This window comes from Heptranchias perlo, chromosome 33 (assembly GCF_035084215.1).
Source record: "Heptranchias perlo isolate sHepPer1 chromosome 33, sHepPer1.hap1, whole genome shotgun sequence".
Lineage (NCBI taxonomy): Eukaryota > Metazoa > Chordata > Chondrichthyes > Hexanchiformes > Hexanchidae > Heptranchias > Heptranchias perlo.
The window spans coordinates 26,072,978-26,094,043 of record NC_090357.1 but is presented as its reverse complement, the minus strand read 5'-3'; the positions used below and the strand labels follow the sequence as shown (position 1 = coordinate 26,094,043).

General features: G+C 43.0%; 1 protein-coding gene across 1 annotated transcript in view; it reads right to left on the bottom strand.

Annotated features, from left to right (window-relative positions):
- Positions 1-21,066, bottom strand: part of foxred1 (FAD-dependent oxidoreductase domain containing 1) — a 37,416-nt gene that overhangs the window by 15,934 nt on the left and 416 nt on the right. The window contains exons 2-6 of the mRNA XM_067971089.1: positions 13,124-13,344; positions 10,642-10,752; positions 8,246-8,364; positions 7,390-7,484; positions 2,165-2,266 (exon numbers count right to left, since the gene is read on the bottom strand). Coding sequence (XP_067827190.1) covers positions 2,165-2,266; positions 7,390-7,484; positions 8,246-8,364; positions 10,642-10,752; positions 13,124-13,344 — 648 coding nt within the window. The remainder of the gene's footprint in view (positions 1-2,164; positions 2,267-7,389; positions 7,485-8,245; positions 8,365-10,641; positions 10,753-13,123; positions 13,345-21,066) is intronic.

The following is a 21,066-nucleotide window of genomic DNA, read 5'->3' as shown; positions in this document are numbered from 1 at the left end:
GACTCATCCTTAGATACAGGGATGGTGCCAGAGGACTGGAGAATTGCAAATGTCCTTACATCCTTGTTCAAAAAAAGGTGCAAGGATAAACCCAGCAACTACAGGCCAGTCAGTTTAACCACGGCAGTGGGGAAACTTTTAGAAACAATAATCCGGGACAAAATTAACACTCACTTGGGCAAGTGTGGATTAATTAAGGAAAGCCAGCACGGATTTGTTAAGGCAAATTGTGTTTAACTAACTTGGTTGAGTATTTCGATGAGGGCAATGCAGTTGATATGGTGTATATGGACTTCCAAAAGGTGTTTGATGAAGTGCCGCATAATAGGCTCAGTGATAGGAAACAGAGAGTAGTGGTGAATGGTTGTTTTTCGGACTGGAGGGAGGTATACAGTGGTGTTCCCCAGGGATTGGTACTAGGACCAGTGCTTTTCTTGATATGTATTAATGACTTGTACTTGGGTGTACAGGGCGTAATTTTAAAATTTGCAATGACACAAAATTTGGAAGTGTAGTGAACAGTGAGGAGGACAGTGATAGACTTCAAGAGGATATAGACAGGCTGGTGGAAAGGGCGGACATGTGACAGATGAAATTTAACACAGAAAAGTGTGAAGTGATACATTTTGGTAGGAAGAACGAGGAGAGGCAATATAAACTAAATGGTACAATTCTAAAAGGGGTGCAGCAACAAAGAGATCTGGGGGTATATGTGCACAAATCATTGAAGGTGGCAGGGTAGGTTGAGAAAGCGGTTAAGAAAGCATAAGGGATCCTGGGCTTTATAAAATTTTGTTTCGGCCACAACTGGAGTATTGTGTCAAGTTCTGGGCACCGTAGGAAGGATGTGAAGGCCTTAGAGAGGGTGCAGAAGAGATTTACTAGAATGATTCCAGGGATGAGGGTCTTCAGTTACGTGAATAGACTGGAGAAGCTGGGGTTGTTCTCCTTAGAGCAGGGAGGGTTGAGAGGAGATTTGATAGAGGTATTCAAAATCATGAAGGGTCTGGGCAGAGAAGATAGAGAGAAACTGTTCCCACTGGCCGGATGGTCAAGAACCAGAGGACATAGATTTTAGGTGATTGGCAAAAAAACCAAAGGTGATATGAGGAAAAATATTTTCACACACAAGTGGTTATGATGTGGAACGCACTGCCCGAGGAGGTGGTTGAGGCAGATTCAATCGTGGCTTTCAAAAGGAAATTGGATAAGTACTTGAAGGGAAAAAGTTTGCAGGGCTACAGGGATAGAGCGGGGGGAGTGGGACCAGCTGGATTGCTCTCGCAGAGAGCCGGCACGGGCCAAATAGCCTTCCGTGCTGCAACCATTCTATGATTCTATGAAACAACCTTCTCTTGCAGAGGTTATGTTGGGAGTCTCCAATAATTCCTGTCAATCAAGGTCACATAGAATATCTCCAATGATCCCATTTAGCAACTTGTCTGTAACCAAAGTCAAGCTAATGGGCCTGTAATTTCCCAGTTCTGACTTGATGTGCCACATGGGCCTCTCTCCAGTCCATGGGAACAATCCCAGACCCTGACAAGCGATTAGTGGTCTCAAAGGCTAATGCCGAGACAGAGATGATTCAAGGCTGTGCTCTTCCCCAACCCCTATCTTTTCCTCATTAATTTTCTGTCCTCCTCTGCTGAAGATGCTGGCTTACACTTTGTCCAGTCCCACAACACTGGGTACCTCTGCTACATGGAGTGCCCATTCTACATGTGAGCCTAGATCTAACAGACTATTTGGAACCAGAACAGCTGAGCCCATCCTATCCTCACCTGATGCATACTTCTCAGCAGGGGTCACTGGATAGGGATTAGGAAAGGGAACCCTGGCTGACTTTCCCATCTCTGACCCAAGGTTGTTGAAGCCAGTTATAGAGCCCCTAGCACCACCTTGTCCAAATGAACTTTGAGGCCAAATATTGTTTGTGCAACATGATAAGGACAAAGATGAAAGCAACAGAGTTTTCCTGGATTTATGTAGGCGTCAAATGGATGTACTACAGTCAATGACAGATGAGACCATCCCTGGTACAGGCTTAATGTGCCAAATGACCCATTCTAAATCAATTATCCTTTTGAGTTCCTACAGTCGAACATTGTCCACAAGTATTAGGAGGTTGCAAAATCACATTGGTTGCATGCCATCTGCTCACCTACCACCTCTCCATGACACTGATACACGCCCATTGAGATTGCCTTCCTTCGGAACGCGTTCAGCAGCAGCCAGGGATCAAACCAGCCTTCGTTCTCCAGACCTACACCACAGAGCATAAGGAGATCAACAGCTGATAGGCAATGTCAGACGGTCTGCATTTTCATTTACCTAGAGTGCCTTATCCAGCCATATCCCAAGGGAGACCGTCCCACACCCCAATATCAGTCTGTAGCACAGATGCAATTATAAAGTTCAAAAAATTATTATAAACTAAAATGTATGTCACAGATGCACTGCAAGTTGTGACCTGGATCAAACCACCACCAGAGAACACTCTGGCACCACCAGAAGCAGAGAGAAGTGGATGTTGTTTCCTTCCATCGCTAACGTATACAACTGAGCTCAAATTAGTGATTGGAGCAAAACACACCTGTAGGGCAATAACTAGAGTGTTGTAAATCTCTCCCTTTTGTGCATTTTGTATTAAACAAATAACTGATACTCGAGAATATTGTTGGCACAGTGCTGTCACTGTGTGCATTTAGCCTGATGGTACCAACACACTACACATTCAGGGATTCCCAACTTGCAGCCATGAGCCCGGGAATACTGGTCCTCAAAGCCCAGTCAACTCGGTCGGTCTTGCACTTATATTTCATATTTATTGGTTTATCAGAATTGTGTGTGTTTGGAGGTTTAGAGAGGGCTACATTAGCTTTGTTGCCTCATTGGTGGATACATCCTAAATCAGAACACCAAAAACCATCAGTATCTACAGATATTTGAAAATTACTGGGAACATGGATTTCAAAGCTTTAAGGGACTTAAGCCAACATACTTTTATATTGTATCAATAGATTTGTGAAGTAAGAGGCAATCTATCCCCTCAAATTACTTCCAACAGCAATGCCAGACCTGTACTCATCAGTACTGTACCCCAGTGTTATACATTGACAGACTTGTACCCACGAATACTGTACCCATGTTATACAATGCCAGACCTGTACCCACCAGTACTGTACCAGTGTTATACAATGACAGGACCTGTACCCACCAGTATTGTACCCGTGTTACAGTGACATACTTGTACCAACCAGTACTGTACCCACCAATACTTCATCCAAGTGTTATAAAGCTCAAAGTCCTCTCCGGATATAGTCTAAGTTTGGAAGGACAAAAACTGTGCTGGTAGGTGTTTTTCACAGTTCAATAATATAACACAGTCAGCTTTAAGCTTCATTGAAATCCCAATGACAACACTGCAGTTGGATTAAGGTTACAGTGAAACACATCCATGGCAATAACTGTTCATATGATTTTAGGTGGCCCTCATTGAGAGCATGTCTCTTAACATGGGTTACGGTCAACATATTGCTGAGGTTGCCACTGATCTCTGCCAGCACCGTCGGACATTACAATCGCTCTGCTACTCAAGGACAGACTGTGGGATTTTCTGTTCACATCGACCCTAAACTCATGGGAGACCATACTGTAATACTGAATAGTGATTGCAACTTTATGATTTTGAATCTTACAAATAAATTACTGTTGTGCTCACGATTTAGATTTTATTGATTTATACTAAAAAACAACTTACCTTTACTATAATCACCGATAATAGTCTTATGATGGCATTAACTGTATACTTTCAATCTTGGTTAAATAAAGTACTGCTAATAATACATCTGTGTCGCCCACGGTCTGTGATGTCTGTGACACATCGCCCAATGTTGTACTGTGGTTCTGATGTTGACTGATCTGGCTTGGTCAATAATCAGTTTCTTTTGTACCTAGTTATGCAGTGCTGTCCATAGCGAGCCAATTTAGGCATTGTAAGTGAAACTCTTGACATAAAGCAATAGCTCCCAATCTAACTCTTGGATGTATGTGTATTGGTAAAGGGGGATGGGAGAAGATTTGTCTGATACCTTTCCACTAATATAAACTCCATACCAGGATATATAATTACAGTATGTCAGACTCGTTAGGGATATAATACAGAATTTAGCATTTGTCTACTCTACATGTTGGGAGCTTGTGAGCTGGGATTTGGATGAAGTGGAGGAGGAACAGTTGACACCCAGGAAGGGGGTGAAAAGAAAAGACAAGCGAGACAGGTCACCACACCATTTTGAATACATAGCTGCTAAAGAACAAGCAACAGGGTCCAAGAGCAACCAGTCTCTAAGGAGCCTTCTGAGGGAGGACATAAAGCTGTGGTTCTGAAAATGAATACAACTGAAATATTCCCAAATATATTTCCCAATATTTTGGGGACATTGTTAAGTTGGAATTTGATCTTAATGATGCCATTATACCATAGATTACAAGCCAGCCAGATACAACTGGGAGTAAAACTTTGTGAATTTGAACTCTTGCTAATAAATCAAGGACCGAAGTAGCTAGAGCTTTTGTATGTACGACAGCAACACTAAAGGCAAGGGTCAAAGTGCGTGGCTATAAGATCATGGTGCACTAAGCAGAACTGAGCCATTTCGTAAGGGTTAACAGTTACAAGCTGAAGTCTGACTATGAGTTGGGAGTGCAGCCACAGAGAACAAAAAACTTTCAGACAACACTTTCTCCTCACCAGTGAATCTAAAGGGACAATCCACTGTGGTGACGAAGTAATTTGACTCAGATCTTAAACGTAGCTCCCAACTTGTGTTTAAACTTGAGTTAAGTTGATATGGTCATCAGTGGACTGTTCCAGCTAGAGATCCGAAATTTTAAAGCTGTAGTACGATGATATTACTAAGTACAAAAACAGATAGACGAATGGGAAGGACTTGGGCGGATTGTCAGAAACCAATGCGCAAGGTCATGTATTTTTAAATTTTGCAAGTGGAAAGACTAACCAAAAATAGCTATTACATCACCTCTAGTGATAATGCACTTCCATAGAGGTACAGAGCTAATGCAAAACCAAAGGGAGCTAATGCAAAGAGATGAATTGTCACAGAAAGAATGACCTGAAATGACTCAAAGACAATGAAAAAAAACAGAACTCCGAGACCAAAAATTAGAAGACAGAAATGAACTTGTACAAAAAGATCAAGAAACTGGCAGAGGTAGACTGTAGGAGCCTTAAGCAGCTGTATTAATGCACCCCAATTATGGTTACAGGACAAAGACTTAGAAATTACAAGAAGAGCCAAATACAATTAAGAATTGGAAGAAGATCTGAAATGTCAATTAAGACAGAATAATAAAAATATCGAATAGCTGTCGGAGATCGTAACACGAAGCCGCTCCAGCCTCTGGGCAGGACAGGGGTCAACTCTAGGAGAACAGATAACTTTCTGCAGCAGCCTCCCCAAAAGTCAGAAGATGACAAAACTCGCTTTTCTCAACAAATAGCTGACGTTCATGTGAATTGAGAAACCCTTCTCTGCTGCCTAGAGAGCAAGGAACCGTGGCAATTCCAAGAGATGGGGTCACCCAACAGTGACCCTCCCATAGCTTTTGTGCCTAAACCACAAAGTACTGTAGCCTGCAGCCCAGGCCCAGTCTGAGACAAAAGTGTTGATAACAGGGATAGAAGGTCCCTGAGAAACATGAACTTCAGCCCACAAAGACCAGTCCACAACAAGGAAGGAGACAGTTTCAGAACCAAACAAGGCTGATTAGATAAGAATAACTGCAAGATACAAGAAGAAACTGAAAATCTGAACAAAAAGCCTGAAGCAATGCCACAAATCCACAGTACTTATATGCTCGCCAGTGAGCGGTTGGGTCAACACAGCAGGTATAAGCATCAAAAATACTGAACCCATTGAGCAGGTCCAAGTGGTCCAGCTCAGACTGAAAGAGAGTTCCTGAGCTAAAAGATTATCAAGAATGAAAGATTTTAGCAATGGGGAATAATGAGAAACTGAGCTATACGGTATATTCATAGTACTGATCCAGAAATCTTTGGATCCATTGAAAATTCAGCCCAAATGAGAATGACTAAGTCCAATTATGTTTCTAACAAATTAAAGAGCTAATAAGATCCAATTACAAGAAACTGTAGGTACGCAGATAATAGAAACAAGGGATATAGATGGACTGCAGTATTTATTTGCATCCTCTTCTGGTATAAAGTTAGGAATAATGTTAGTGTACATCATCGGATCAACCCAAAAAGCCTGCCAAGGTAAAATATTTCAGGAAATAAAAGTTGGAATAATTTTACTCATTGGTAAGAGAATTTAACCAATACAGTATTGATACTGGTTGAACTATTTTTGAATGACTAGGGTGAGAATAGAACTTTTTTTTCCCCTCGACACATCAGATGTCAAAACAATGACAAGATATTATTTAAAAGATGTGATTGACAAATTACTTCCAAAGCAAAGTGTACTCCGATGATGAGAATCACTGATGTAAAGTGAAATTCTAAGTATTGTTGCCACTGGCCATGCTACAACCTGAACAGGGTGAGTGTTACTTTATAAGTTTAAGATGCTTGGTGATGGACTCCTATGACTCAGGAAAACTCCTGTGTATACAGTTAAAGAACTGATCCTCAGCAACAGTCACCAGCATATGGTGTGTACTCTGAATTGACTATTTTAGTAAGCGTTGCTTTTGAACAAATTGTCGAGATTCCTAACGCAAGGTCTAAAAAATGTAACAAGTTAGGTGATCTAATTCAGTTAAAGATATTCACTAGCCAGGTTAAGAAATATGTAGTGGACTATAGTTGGGGGAGAAATATATTAAACTTTTCATTGCAAAAGTGGGGATTTTAAGATAGTTGTAGTCCAAAGCTGTTAAAATTCAGCCCAAAATAATGGGATAAGAGTCTCTCCTATCTGCTGGCCATAAGGATCCTATGTGCAATGAGTTTGGATAGACTCAGCCCTGTTCTTAGCGTGCATGGGACCACAGCATAAAACTGCCCCAATTTCAACACTAATTGGCACTAATGCCACTCAGAAAGGCAATAGGCTGGCTGATGTAGAAAATGGAAATATAGTGCATTAAAGGCACACTTCTGAGGTTGGGGTGAGCAGGTTTGCTGGAGTGGAGTAGTGGGTGTTTTACTCTGCACCTAGCTGTGCTCTACCTGACCTGGGTTTGCTCAATTTAACACTGGCTGCCTGAAATAGGTAATTGCTCCATTATCCAGCAGTGACGTCTTTCAACCCGGTGAGTACAAAAAAGTCACCAATGTTTTTTAATGATTAAAATCTTTTTTAACTATTAGTCAGTTATTTTTCATGATGCACTCACCATACGAAGCTACGACAACCCCGTCTGTGTTGATCCATGGGAACTTCCTCTGCAACTGTTGTGGTGTTAGCAGAATGACCGCTGCCCCCTCATCTCTGAAGGTTGGAAACATTACATTAACCCTTTTCTCATTTAGCTCATTAGCCAATCCCTTTTCCCTCTGTAATCATCACGCACTTTCCCCCCATAGGTTGGTGACTTATGCCCAAGCCTACGGCAAGGGGGCTGTACGAGCAGCCACGAGCAGATACTGGTGGCTGGCTCTGGAGATCGACTCCCCTGATTTTGCTTCCCCTCCCTGCCAGCGAGAAAAACCCTTCCCCTTCAGTTGGCACTTTCCCACAGTGGTGTCTCTGAGGCTAAAAACTCAGCAAATACCGCATCAAAAACCTGCATCCACCCGATCTGTGGCACAGGGCATTCGCACCCTGTGTGCTGCACCATCTTGGAAGCTCTCTTCCCTCACCACAGCCCCCACACAACACCTTCTGGTACCTGGAGCAAACAACCAGTTTGCCATTTGTAAGCCTAGCCAACAAACGTAGGTCCTGATCCTGGTCGCTCTCTATTGACCCTGCAGGAAAGTTCCCATGTAGAAACATCAGGTGAGGATAGGATTGGGCATAGTTCCTGTCCTCGTGACTGAATAACACTCACAACGTGGACTCACATAACAATAAACATTTAGGACATGTACTGAAGGGTACTAGAGTACTACAAAAAGAGTCAGCACTTTCAAGAGAGGATGAGAAAAAAAAAAGTGTTAAAACAAAAAAAGTGCTTCACCCTTGTTATTTAATCTCCTTGAGATTCTTGTATGGTAGGGGCTTCAAACCTTAGCACTCAAGTATCTCACCTCTGGATACGATAATTTTCCTCCAAGATCCCACTCTCCTCCTTCCCGGCCAGAAATAGATAGCCCGAGGGGTTGAACTGGATATCCACAGGGTCCTCATTCACCACATTCAGGTGCTCCTGTTAAAGAGTCACAGATAGTGAGCTTTACCTCCTGGATAATGCTCTGCTTCTGCCCACCCTGTAGAGGATGCCACTCATGTACCACACGAGGAAGTTAAAGGGTTTACCACACTTAGAACCAAGGGGCTCCTCCGATGGTTCGGAGGAGCCCCTTGCGGCTGCAACATTAAAGCTTAGATACACGCAAGTTAATGTGTATAAAGACCACTGCCCAGGGAAACATCATTCACCAATCTGATCCTACACTGATGGTCACAGTCGAGCTGCACACTGATGGAGTGGTAGCCTTTGCAGTTCATAAAAGTATCAGCCGTGATACCATGGAATGTCAGCCGTGGCTCAGCTGGTTGCACTCTCGCCTGAGTCAGAAGGGTTCAAGTCCCACTCCACTGACTTGAGCACAAAATCCAGGATGACACTTCCAATGCAGTACTGAGGGAGTGCTGCACTGTCAGAGGTGCCACCTTTCGGATGAGACATTAAACTGAGGCCACATTGCCGTTTGTGAAGAAATTGGCTGCCGCGTTGCAACAGTGACTATACTTCAAAAAGTACTTAATTGGCTGTAAAACGCTTTGGGATATCCTGAGGTTGTGAAAGGTGCTATATAAATGCAAGTCTTTCTTTCTTTCTTATAGCTACTATGCGTAGGAGCACGTAGGGCAGTGTGTGTGCAATCAATAATTTTTGAGATTCTTGCCATTTGTAAAAAGTGCAGTGCCCTTTCAAACCGTTGCCAGTTGTCCATGAGAAAATTGATAAACAAGGTTATCAGTCACCTTAATATATCACTGTATGACAAACTGGCTGATTTTGCTGTGGCAGCTCGGAATGAGCCTTAGGCATAAAGGATCTGTGCTGAAGTTATCTTGATAGACATGGACAGTGATGTGTCTGTGGTTTGGAGGTCAGATTCCAGCAGGTCACAACCTCCCTGGTGAATCTCAGCCAATAAAGGGAGTTCCTCAGACAAACGTAGGCAAGTCTGCATCTACCTATACATACCGCCTTCCTCTAGTGAAACCACACCTGCCTTGCATCCCTACATTGCGTCCCCTCCTCTTCATTCAAAAATCAAAGATTCCCACAGGAAATCCACATTTTTAGAGAAATAATTAAAAATTGGAGCACCAAAAACCCTTCGCATAAAAGCTTTTAAGGAACTGAGCAAGCAAAAAGGAACTGCTCACAAAAAATCTCTACAAATCCACATGAAATATAGTCTATAACAACATTAATGATACTGGCTCTGTGCCCCTTTAAATGACAGCACTTAGCATCCCTGGAAACCTGTTTTATATGGGTGAAATTAAGAGTGAATTCCCATGTCTAAACCAAGAGAAATGTAAGGAGTCTTACAACACCAGGTTATAGTCCACCCCAGTCCATCAGTGGCATCTCCACATCATAAACCAAGAGACTGAGGGAACTCCCATATGATGTTATTATGTGCCCATTGTATTATAAAGCTCTTGCCTGATCGCGATCTCCGGCCCATACTCCGGTTCATTATGGTCTGTTCACATTGATGCACGTAGTGCAAAAGCCTAACCTAATGAGTCACGGTTCGCCCTCCTTGACATAACTTCCAGATACAATCCTCATTCATACCAAATCTCCATTATTATGTATAATCTATACTCATATGCACACCCCATTATCATCGCTTACTCTGTTTAATCCTCATTCATGTATATATTTCCTATTTCTACATAATATTTTCCCTTCAAAACCATCGTATTAATATGAGTAGACTATAAAAAAAAATCCCCAACCCATTATTAAACGGATAATTAAGAATGGCTTGTGGCCCATAAAATGGTTTATCCCTGTCTATTGTCCAAACCTGGCAGCTGATTAAAGAGTTGGCTACATTTTATCCTTGATTGGGTCAACCTTCCTTAGAATAGGAAAGCTACGAGAATGATTCCTTGCTTAAAGAACCATAGTTACTCAGATAGGCTTAAAGAGCTGGGTCTATTTACTTTAGAGCAGTGTAGACTTAGAGGTGACCTGATAGAGATTTAGAAAATAATGAAAGCGTGGATTGCCTGGGGAACTACACTCCAGCATGAGTCAATGACTTTAGGAGAGATGGGGAAAAAATGGATAGATAAGCAGGGTCAGCTGTCTTTTAAGTTTTTTTTTTACTTCCAATCTTAAAAACAACCAGTAGACTTTCAACCCCTGCGAGAAACCATTTAGCAAAGAACAAAACACTAAGCAGCAGCCAGCTATGGCGGAGTTGGGGGGGGGGGCTCGTTCTGTCGGTACCTGGATATTGCGCAGGAAGTGAGCAGACTGCATGGACAGGTGGATGTTTTCCGACAGAGAGAACTGCTGGCGAATTCCTCCTACTGACAAGACTGTGGAGGCTCTGGAATACTGTGAGCAAGAGAAAAGAGATCAGTATCTGTAACAAATGAGACAGTCAGTAAAACCCTTTCGTACATGGCCCAGTGTTACAGAGTGCCATTGTACCAACATGTTGTGCCAGAGGCACAAAATATATTACCCCTCTTTATGCGATTCCCAAAACAATGTGCTCCCAGTATTATCCTTACAGTCAAAGGGTGGGACAAAGTGAAGATCTTGCACTGCCCCACAGGAGGATAAAAGAATGCAGAAACAAAGAAAAACACAAAAGTAAAGTCCCTATTTTCATACAAGATGCCATTGGCATTACTCCCTTCTATTAGAAGAGCTTGGCATTGGGTGATGCAGTGAATTAGACAAAGTGCTTACACACCTAGCTTTGAGTAAAGCCCAGACAAATGGGGTGAAAGTCTCCTCTCTGCTGGCTGAAAGCCTAATGTTAAGTGGATTTGAGGCAATTTCAACCTACTGCCTTCTAAGTGCAAGTCCAAAGTACGAGCTGTCTGTAATTTGTTACAACATTCCAATGGATCACAAGAATTGCTGATGTGGAAAGTGGATAATGGATATGTCTTACACAGTACGGGGTGCTTTTCTGTGGTGGAGGGTTTAAAAGCCTAGCATTTGGAGTAGGGATGTGGGTGTGGTTGCAGCATCCAATGTAGCACCAGATTCCCTTGGAAATTGCAGTTATGCATCGTGGGAGGTCCCAACAGAGGCTGTAGGGAAGAAGGGTTATCCTGGGCTGCTTTTCGACACTGTCCATGGACCAGTTACAGAGTTCAGGTTACTCACATATCTTGTCTGCTGGGAATGGTCCCAAGCACAGCGTGACCAAAGGGGAAGAGAAGAACGTAAACATCAACGGGGTCATTTTCCGACTTTTGTGTTTCCCGTCGGGAGCACATATGGGAAATTCAAGCATTCACCTGAGTTTTCAATGTGCGCGTCTTGTAGAAATAACAATCGGGGTCACTGCTCTACTGTAACTGAATATTTATCACAGGATTTCAGTATTACAAGCACTCTGTGGATCGCATTTCGTGATTTCATTATTTTTTTCCCGTGAAAACCAGTGGCCTTGAAACAATGTTTGAAGGATTGGGCAAGACTCCCCTTTTAACCCAAAGGTACATTTACTTTTTTGGTGCAATTCCATCTGGGAACCAGCAGACAAGTGTACTTTTCTGTCAGCGATCCCTTTGTGTTTCTGACGCTATAGAAAATACATCAAAGATTGACCTGGGTGCATCTAGGCCATTCTTTCGATCTTGGTCAAGATAACTAGAAAAGTTACAAATACTGGAAATCCATAAAAAGAACAGAAAATGCTGGAATTACACAGCAGAAAAAGGGGGGAAAAAGTTAAAAGATTTGAGTGGAGAGCTGATGAAGTTTGAGTTCTGATGAAGGAATCCCCACCCAAAACATGAAATTGACAATTTTGTTCTCAGATTCTGATGTGCCTGTTCTTATTTCCAGCATCTCCCATTTTTAGATCTCTGGCTGAAGAACAGTCTTTGAAACAGACTCCAAACCAAGCAAATGGCATTTTTTTTTCAAAACTTGCTCCACCCTCTAAAATGGTTGGTAGGAGCAGACAGGCTAAAGAAACAAAGGTAGACAAGTGCAGAGGAGATTTACTAGAATGGCACCAGGGATGAGGGACTTAAAAGTTATGCAGAGAGACTAGAGAAGCTGGGATTGATCTCCTAGAGAAGAGAAGGTTAAGGGGAGATTTAATAGAGGTGTTCAAAATTATGAAGGGCTTTGATAGAATAGATAGGGAGAAACTGTTTCCACTGTCAGGAGGGTCAGTAACCAGAGGACACAGATTTAAGATAATTGGCAAAAGAACCAGGGAGGAGATGAGGAGATTTTTTTTATTTACACAGCGAGTTGTTACTGCAACTGCCTGAAAGGGTGGTGGAAGCAGATTCAATAGTAACTTTCAAAAGGGAATTGGATATATACTTGAAAATGACAATTTTTCAGGGCTATGGGGAAAGAGCGGTGGAATGGGACTAATTGGATAGCTCTTTCAAAGAGCCAGCACAGACATGATGGCAGAATGGCCTCCTCTGTGCTGTATGATTCTACAAGTATAAAAAAGGTTACAATAGGTTAGAAAGGGTAAAAGTAAGTTACAATGAAACCTAAAATATGAAGAGGCAGAAAAGGGACAACAGAAGGAGCACATGTAAAGTCCCTACATTTTTGTTTTACATTTTTTTTAGTAGTTGAGGGTTAATATTCCAGTATTTGCCTGTTTGAGTATTTTTATTGTAATGTTAGTGTTTTGTCACAGTGTACGAGTGGAGAACAAATAAAACTGGTTGGCCCAGGAAGAGAGTAATTCCCCTGCCAGCAGTCTACTCACAGTTGGGTCTCTCTCTATTACCACCACTCGGACCCCTTCCCGGATTGCCTCTTTTTTCTTCAACCAGTATGCAGTGGACCAGCCCATCACCCCTCCTCCTACGATGACAATGTCGGCCCTCTCGGGAGGCAGCCCAGGGGTCTGGTACAGGGGGCTCCAGTCACTGCCAGGGAGCACTTCCTTCACTTTCTGCCTGAATTTGACAAACTCATTTTCCAGATCTGGAACAGAGACAGAAGAACTTTTAAAGGGCTATCGCCAGCCACCACAAGCAAACACCGGTGTATCGTGAGACACATCACAGTCAAATCTTCTTCTGTCGACACCCAGCATCCCTGCACATTCCAGCAGGGACAGTAGTCAGAAACCCTAGACAATTTTACCCTCCTTAACCTAGGGAGGCTGAGGCCAATTACAGCACCCCTATTTCTGCCCTGGCTAAAAGCAGCTAACTCGGTAAGGATCAGGGATCAAACGCTAACGTTCAAGCCTGTATTGCTCAGTGCTGCATTAAGTAGTGCAATTACTAATTGAGCAATCAGGTGATGCTGCTTATTTTTCAAAATCAATAAGAAATCAAAGTTTGAGTTGGACTGCTTGTTTCAAAAGTTGTTGCTGACCAGTTTGGGAGTGCTTACAGTAAAAAATTGCTACAGAGGATTTATTAAACATTCAGTCAGAATTACATCCATATTAAATACAAGGAGCCATGTTAAGTCATACAGGGACCAGTTGATAGCCAGTCATGGCTCAGTCTATCAAAAACAATTAAGAGACAGAGTTAGACGAGAGTTGTATTCATCTGTGTAATTCTAAATGCTATGAAGTGTCCAATCTGTACAGTTACTAGTATCTCTCAATTCTCATTACCTCAAAAAATGGGACAGGCCAGGGCTCCTGTTCCTGCTCCTGAAGGCTATCCAGGGACACCTGCTGCCAAGTGTGCCTCTGTGGATATTGGATGAGGACAGGATTAGGCTCAGTCATGATGTCCCCAGTGTGTGAATGGTTTTCACTATGAAGGCTCTCGTATGAACACAGGCCGCTTGGGCGAGGTGCCAGAGGATATCCGGCACCTGTGGAACCAAAACCCAACAGTCAACACTTTCAGGAGAGGAGAAAAACTAGTGAGGGAAAAAGGAATTGAACAAGAATCTAGTTGAGAATGGAGTTGAATCATTGTAATTTCAGCACAAGAGGTTATTTGATGACTGTGCTTGTGCTAGTTCAACATTGGAGCTTTCCACTCTAATCCCACTTCCCTGCTGTTGTTCTCATATTTCTACTCTTCAAGTGTCTAATCTCCACTTAAATGTCACGATTGGCTCATCCCCACATCCCGCATGTTACACATAGTCAGCTTAGTAACCACAACAGCCATCTCAATTCAGGTGTGTGGCAAAGAATGTTTGGATTTGATTTCAATTGCCACTTATGGTAATCCATTGCAGAGTCCAATAACCTGTTGCGTGAAAAATTTCCTTCCATCCTCCTCCTTTATGCTTCTGGTATAAATCCTAAATTTATGCCCATTTGCTACTGATTCGTAATAGTGGAAATAATCTTTCACTATTTATCCTCTCAAAGGCTTTCATAATTTTGAATACTCCTACTAGATCCACCTTAACCTTCTCTGTTCCAGTGAGATGGTTACCAGGACATTCCAGTGAAATGACTATAAGGACAAGTGTGGACAAAGATGACCCAACACTCCCCTGGCATGCATTGTTTCTTATTCTGCCAGAAAGTAAAGTTCAGCTTCCTCCTCACAACATTTTCTCCAGAATGTGTGGTAAATAGCTGTGCATTATAAGTTTATATATATTTATTATACTTGGAGACTTACAGTGGAGTAAGAATTTGGCAGAGAAGCATTTTTTTTGTTAAGGGAGTGGAACAAAGGCAGGTAGAGCTGTGGAGGAGTTGGCCCACAAAGGTACATCCAAAACAAATTAAATCCAAACACTCTGCTACAGATCTGAACTGAGATGACTGTTGTGCTCGCTAAGCTTACAGTGTGCAACATGCAGGACTTTGGAATGAGGCCCATCCAGAATCCAAAAAGTATCCAGGGAGAGAATTGTTCATCCTCCAACGTCGAAGAAGGCAGCCAGAATGTCATCGCATTTTCTGCAGTCAGTTCTTTGACTGGTGAGACAGATTTTTGCTGGGAATGAGTGTCCACAATAGCGGATCCTGGATACACCAGATTAGGGATCTTGATTTTTCAGGTGAGACTTCCTTAGCTGGTGATCACATTCAGCATCAGCAACGTGATGGGCCTCATGGTAGGAGGTGCCTTCATGGGGGTTTTTCATCATGCTTTCTTATCTTGAGCAAGTTGTTCTCACTTATGGACATCTATTTTGCACTGTTTCAGAGCTGCTTTTAAGCAGTCATTACACCTTTATTGCTGACCGCCACAAAATCACTTCCCAGTTGTCAATGCGTCTTTGGGAAAAGAGAGACAGAAAGAAAGACCTGAGAATTCCCCTACTCTTCTTCAAATCATGCCACCTGAGAGGGCAGACGGAGCCTCAGTTTAACGTCTCATCTGAAAAACGGCACCTCCGACAATGCAGCACTCCCTCAGTACTGCATTGAAGTATCAACTGGATTATGTGTTGAAGTCTCTGGAGTGGGACCTGAACACAGAGGCAAGAGTACTACCACTGAGCCATGGATGATACTTCTAATACAAATGGTCCACTCAAACTAAAATATACACAAAATAAAAATGAAATTAAATCAAGATCTGGTTCTTTTCATTGATAATACGGTTGATGGCCTGTGGGTTTTTTTTTGCAGGATTACCTGTGCTTCAGGAAGAACAGAGATCAAAAGCGGGTGGGGTAGCCCTTTTTTTTAAATCAGGGACGGTTTATACATTGCCATGGAGGGAACTGGGAACTGGTAAATTCTCTTTGGGTAAAAGCAGAAGTTAGAAAAAAGGTGAAAGTCAGTGTAGGAAAGTATTATAGGCCTGCACAAAATGAGGTAGATGTACTATTTTGGGAGGGCATAAAAATGATTAATGTTAAGGGCTGTGATGTTGAAGTTCCATGTGTCTCGGTGAGGCCGCATCTGGAGTAGAGAAGGATGGGGGGAGAAAACTTACCAGAGGTCTTTAAAATTTTCAAAGTTATGAAGAACTTGGATCCAGAAAAAAAAATCTGTGGGGCATGGAATTCAAGGATTAGGAAGCAAAAACGTTGACTATCAAAAGAAAATAGGAAATTTTTAGTAAGAGGGTGATAGAATTGTGGAACAGCAAACCGTGCCAGGGTTTTGAAAAAAAAATGGACAGTTCCTCTTAGGTGAGAAGAAAAAGACCATTAGTTGCAGAATTATGGTGGGAAAGCCAAAGTGAGGTTAGAATGGTCATTTTCCCTACCTTACATCAGTGCAATGACTATTATCTGTGGAAGGCAGCCAGCCAGAACTGAATAAATCATGGATCAATATCCTGGAGTTTTGTTGCATTACATTCAGGGATAAATTTCACAGAACTTTATCTTACTGGAAGCTGTACCTGTGTTTATTCATCTCCTTCAAGAGACTAAATAAATTGGTGGATCAATGATAGGGCAAATTACACACGGTCTGCTAAAAGGAATGCACTTGGTGTACAGAAAGGTCTTTTCTCATTCTAGATTTTCACTTTAAAAGCAGGAAATGTAGAAATAATGGAAGACGGAGAAACGCCAGTCAGTGCAGTTATTTCTCTGAGGCAGTGGGACCGAACGACAATAGTCAGTGTATAGATATCTCTCCGGAAGAGGAACTGAGAGACACCAGTGTACAGCTATCTCCATGAGGGAAGGACTGAGGGCACCAGTCAGTGTAGCAATATGTCTACTACTACTACTACTACTACTACTACTACTACTACTAGCATTTATATAGCGCCTTTAACGTAGTATAACGGCCCAATGCGCTTCATAGGAGCATTACCTAACAAAATTTGACACCGAGCCACATAAGGGGGTATTAGGACAGGTGACCAAAAGCTTGGTCAAAGAGGTAGGTTTTAAGGAACGTCTTAAAGGATTTAGGGAGGGAATTCCAGAGCTTAGGGCCTAGGCAGCTGAAGGAACAGCCGCTAATGGTGGAGCGATTAAAATCGGGGATGCATAAGAGGCAAGAATTGGAGGAGCGCAGAGATCTCGGAGGGTTGTAGGGCTGGAGGAGATTACAGAGATAGGCAGGGGCGAGGCCATGGAGGGATTTGAAAACAAGAACAAGAATTTTAAAATTGAGGTGTTACCGGACCAGGGGCCAATGTAGGTCAGCGAGCACAGAGGTGATGGGAAAACGGGACTTGGTGTGAGTTAGAATACTGGCAGCAGAGTTTTGGATGAGTTCAAATTTATGGAGTGGAAAATGGGAGGCCAGCCAGAAGAGCATTGGAATAGTCTAGTCTGGTGGTAACAAAGGCATGAATGAGGATTTCAGCAGCAGATGAGCTGAGGCAGGTGCAGGGACGGGCAATGTTCCGAAGGTGGAAGTAGGCGGTTTGGATGATGGAGTGGATATGTGGTCGGAAGCTCATCTCAGGGTCAAATAGCACGCCAAGATTGCGAACAGTCTGGTTCAGCCTCAGACGGTGGCCAGGGAGAGAGATGGAGTCGATGGCTAGGGAACGGAGTTTGTGGTGGGGACCAAAGACAATGCCTTCGGTCTTCCCAGTATTTAGTTGGAGGAAATTTTTGCTCATCCAGTACGGGATATCTTCCTGTAAGGGAGACTGAGACAATAGTCAGTGTACAGATATTGCCCCAAAGGAATGTGTTGAAGTTCAGGCTTTTTTTAAAACCCATTTGCCACCTTGTAGTCATGGCAGAGGTGCAGTTTCCATAGGCAGATTGCGTCTTCTAGGAACCGAAAACCGTACTCTTATGTTTGTGGTGAGTGGGAAAATGAACAACAGGGTTCACGGTTATGGTAGACTATACTGGACAGTATGTGGGATGAGTACTACGTTCTCTTGTCTACTTCTGAAATACAGCAAATACCACATTGTCAGGCCATTACATTCAAGCTAAAACTAATGGTTAGATTTATTTACTTGTAAGATGTTACACTCAAGAAACTAAAAAGTACAATACTAGACTTTCACACCATATAAAATGCTTCTTTTCAGTAACCTCTGACTGATGGATGAAGGTTAAGTGGGCGATGACTCCAGGGAAGTCCCTCTTAGCTGCCTCATATGGTATGGACTCTGCAAATCAAGGAATTGAAAACTATGGGATGGACTGTATACTATACAGTGTTTCTATTCTTTGATATAAAGGCAGCCTCCCTCATAATCCATTTGCTGTGGACTACTGCTGGCACTTTAAATCACATCATGCCCAGTTCTTTCATAGCTCTCAATGCCTTCAAACAATTTGCATTTCAGTTTTCTTACAATGAAGCTCCCTTTATAGTTCAATCCATTTAGGACGTAATACATTAAGCTCTAATGTTGTACATTTTAACACTTAGTGACAACTGAAACCATTCGTTCATATCACTGGCATCAGTACATGGCTGTCCTACAGTTACAGTAATTGACTAGCAACCCAGAAGTCATAAGTTCAGATCCCACCAGGGCAAGTTGTGAAACTGAATTCAATGAACCTGATAATTTGTGCCTGGCACCAGAAAAATTATTATGAAAGCTGCCAAATTGTTTTAAAAATCCAACTCAGTTCACCAATATCCTTCATTAACCCTTACCCAGTCTAGCCTACTTGTGACTCTACACACTTCGTGGCTGTGTTCCTCAATATAACCAGAACCATAAAAAAGCTTGAACTTACAATTCAAAGACACATTGTCCCTCAACCAGAAATTTGATTAGCATCCAGAAAGAAGTTTTTCCATCTTGGCTGATTTACATTTAATAATCTCCCTATGTCCCCACAGACAGCTGGGCTGTAATCTCCAAGTTTAGTAAGAAAAGACAGCCAAATCTGGTTTATTTTTAAAACAGATTTACCCTACACATTCAAAATCATATTAAAATGTATAACATAGAAGTCTCCCAAATCATTATATCAGAATTCTCGCTAGGAAAGGAATTGTGACACAGATATAGATGCAACGGTCAGTGTAGGTAGGGGTCAGCCTCAGCTCAATGGTAGCACTCTCGTCTGAGTAATGGGTTCAAGCCCCACTCCAGAGACTTGAGCACATAATCTAGGCTGACACTCCAGTGCGGTACTGATGGAGTCCTGCACTGTCAGAGATGCTGTCTTTCAGGTGAGACATTAAACCGAGTGTTGTTGGAGCTGCACACATCCAGGCAAGTGCAGAGTGTTCCATCACACTCCTGACTTGTGCCTTGTAGATGGTGGAAAGGCTTTGGGAAGTCAGGAGTTGAGTCACTCGCTGCAGAATACCCAGCCTCTGACCTGCTCTTGTAGCCACAGTATTTATGTGGCTGGTCCAGTTACGTTTCTGGTCAATGGTGACCCCCAGGATGTTGATGGTGAGGGTTTTGGCGATGGTAATGCCGTTGAATGTCAAGGGGAGGTGGTTAGACTCTCTCTTGTTGGAGATGGTCATTGCCTGGCACGAATATTACTTGCCTCTTATCAGCCCAAGCCTGGATGTTGTCCAGGTCTTGCTGCATGCGGGTATGGACTGCTTCATTATCTGAGGGGCTGCAAATGCAACTGAACACTGTGCAATCGTCAGCGAACATCCCTATTTCTGACCTTATGATGGAGGGAAGGTCATTGGTGAAGCAGCTGAAGATGGTTGGGCCTAGGACACTGCCCTGAGGAACTCCTGCAGCAATGTCCTGGGGCTGAGATGATTGGCCTCCAACAACCACTACCATCTTCCTTTGTGCTAGGTATGACTCCAGCCACTGGAGAGTTTTCCCCCTGATTCTCATTGACTTCAATTTTACTAGGGCTCCTTGGTGCCACAATCGATCAAATGCTGCCTTGATGTCAAGGGCAGTCACTCTCACCTCACCTCTGGAATTCAGCTCTTGTGTCCATGTTTGGATCAAGGCTGTAATGAGGTCTGGAGCTGAGTGGTCCTGGTGGAACCCAAACTGAGCATCGGTGAGCAGGTTGTTGGTGAGTAAGTGCCGCTTGATAGCACTGTCGACGACACCTTCCATCACTTTGCTAATAATTGAAAGAAGGCTGATGAGACGGTAATTGGCCGGATTGGATTTGTCCTGCTTTTTGTGGACAGGACATACCTGGGCAACTTTCCACATTGTCGGGTAGATGCCAGTATTGTAGCTGTACTGAACAGTTTGGCTAGAGGTGCAGCTAGTCCTGGAGCACAAGTCTTCAGCACCACAGCTGGGATGTTGTCGGGGCCCATAGCCTTTGCTGTACACTGTGCACTCAGCCGTTTCTTGATATCACGTGGAGTGAATCGAATTGGCTGAAGACTGGCTTCTGTGACGGTGGGGATATCGGGAGGAGGCCGAGATAGATCATCCACTCGGCACTTCTAACTGAAAGTGGTTGCCAACGCTTTAGCCTTGTCTTTTGTACTCACGTGCTGGACTCCGCCACCATTGAGGATGGGGATGTTTACAGAGCCTCCTCCTCCCGTTGTTTAATTGTCCGCCACCATTCACAACTGGATATGGCAGGACTGCAGAACTTTGATCTGATCCATTGATTGTGGAATCGCTTAGCTCTGTCTATAGCATGTTGCTTCCGCTGTTTAGCATGCATGTAGTCCTGAGTTGTAGCTTCACCAGGTTGGCACCTCATTTTTAGATACGCCTGTGCTGTTCCTGGCATGCTCTTCTACACTCCTCATTGAACCAGGGTTGATCCCCTGGCTTGTTGATCTAAATAATAACAGTAACTGCACTTCTAAAATAACAAGACCTTCCAAGGCACCATATAAATTCAAGTTCTTTCTTTTTAATGTGCCACACTGTACAAGGTCCCAGCGCACAGTCCACCCAGATCCCA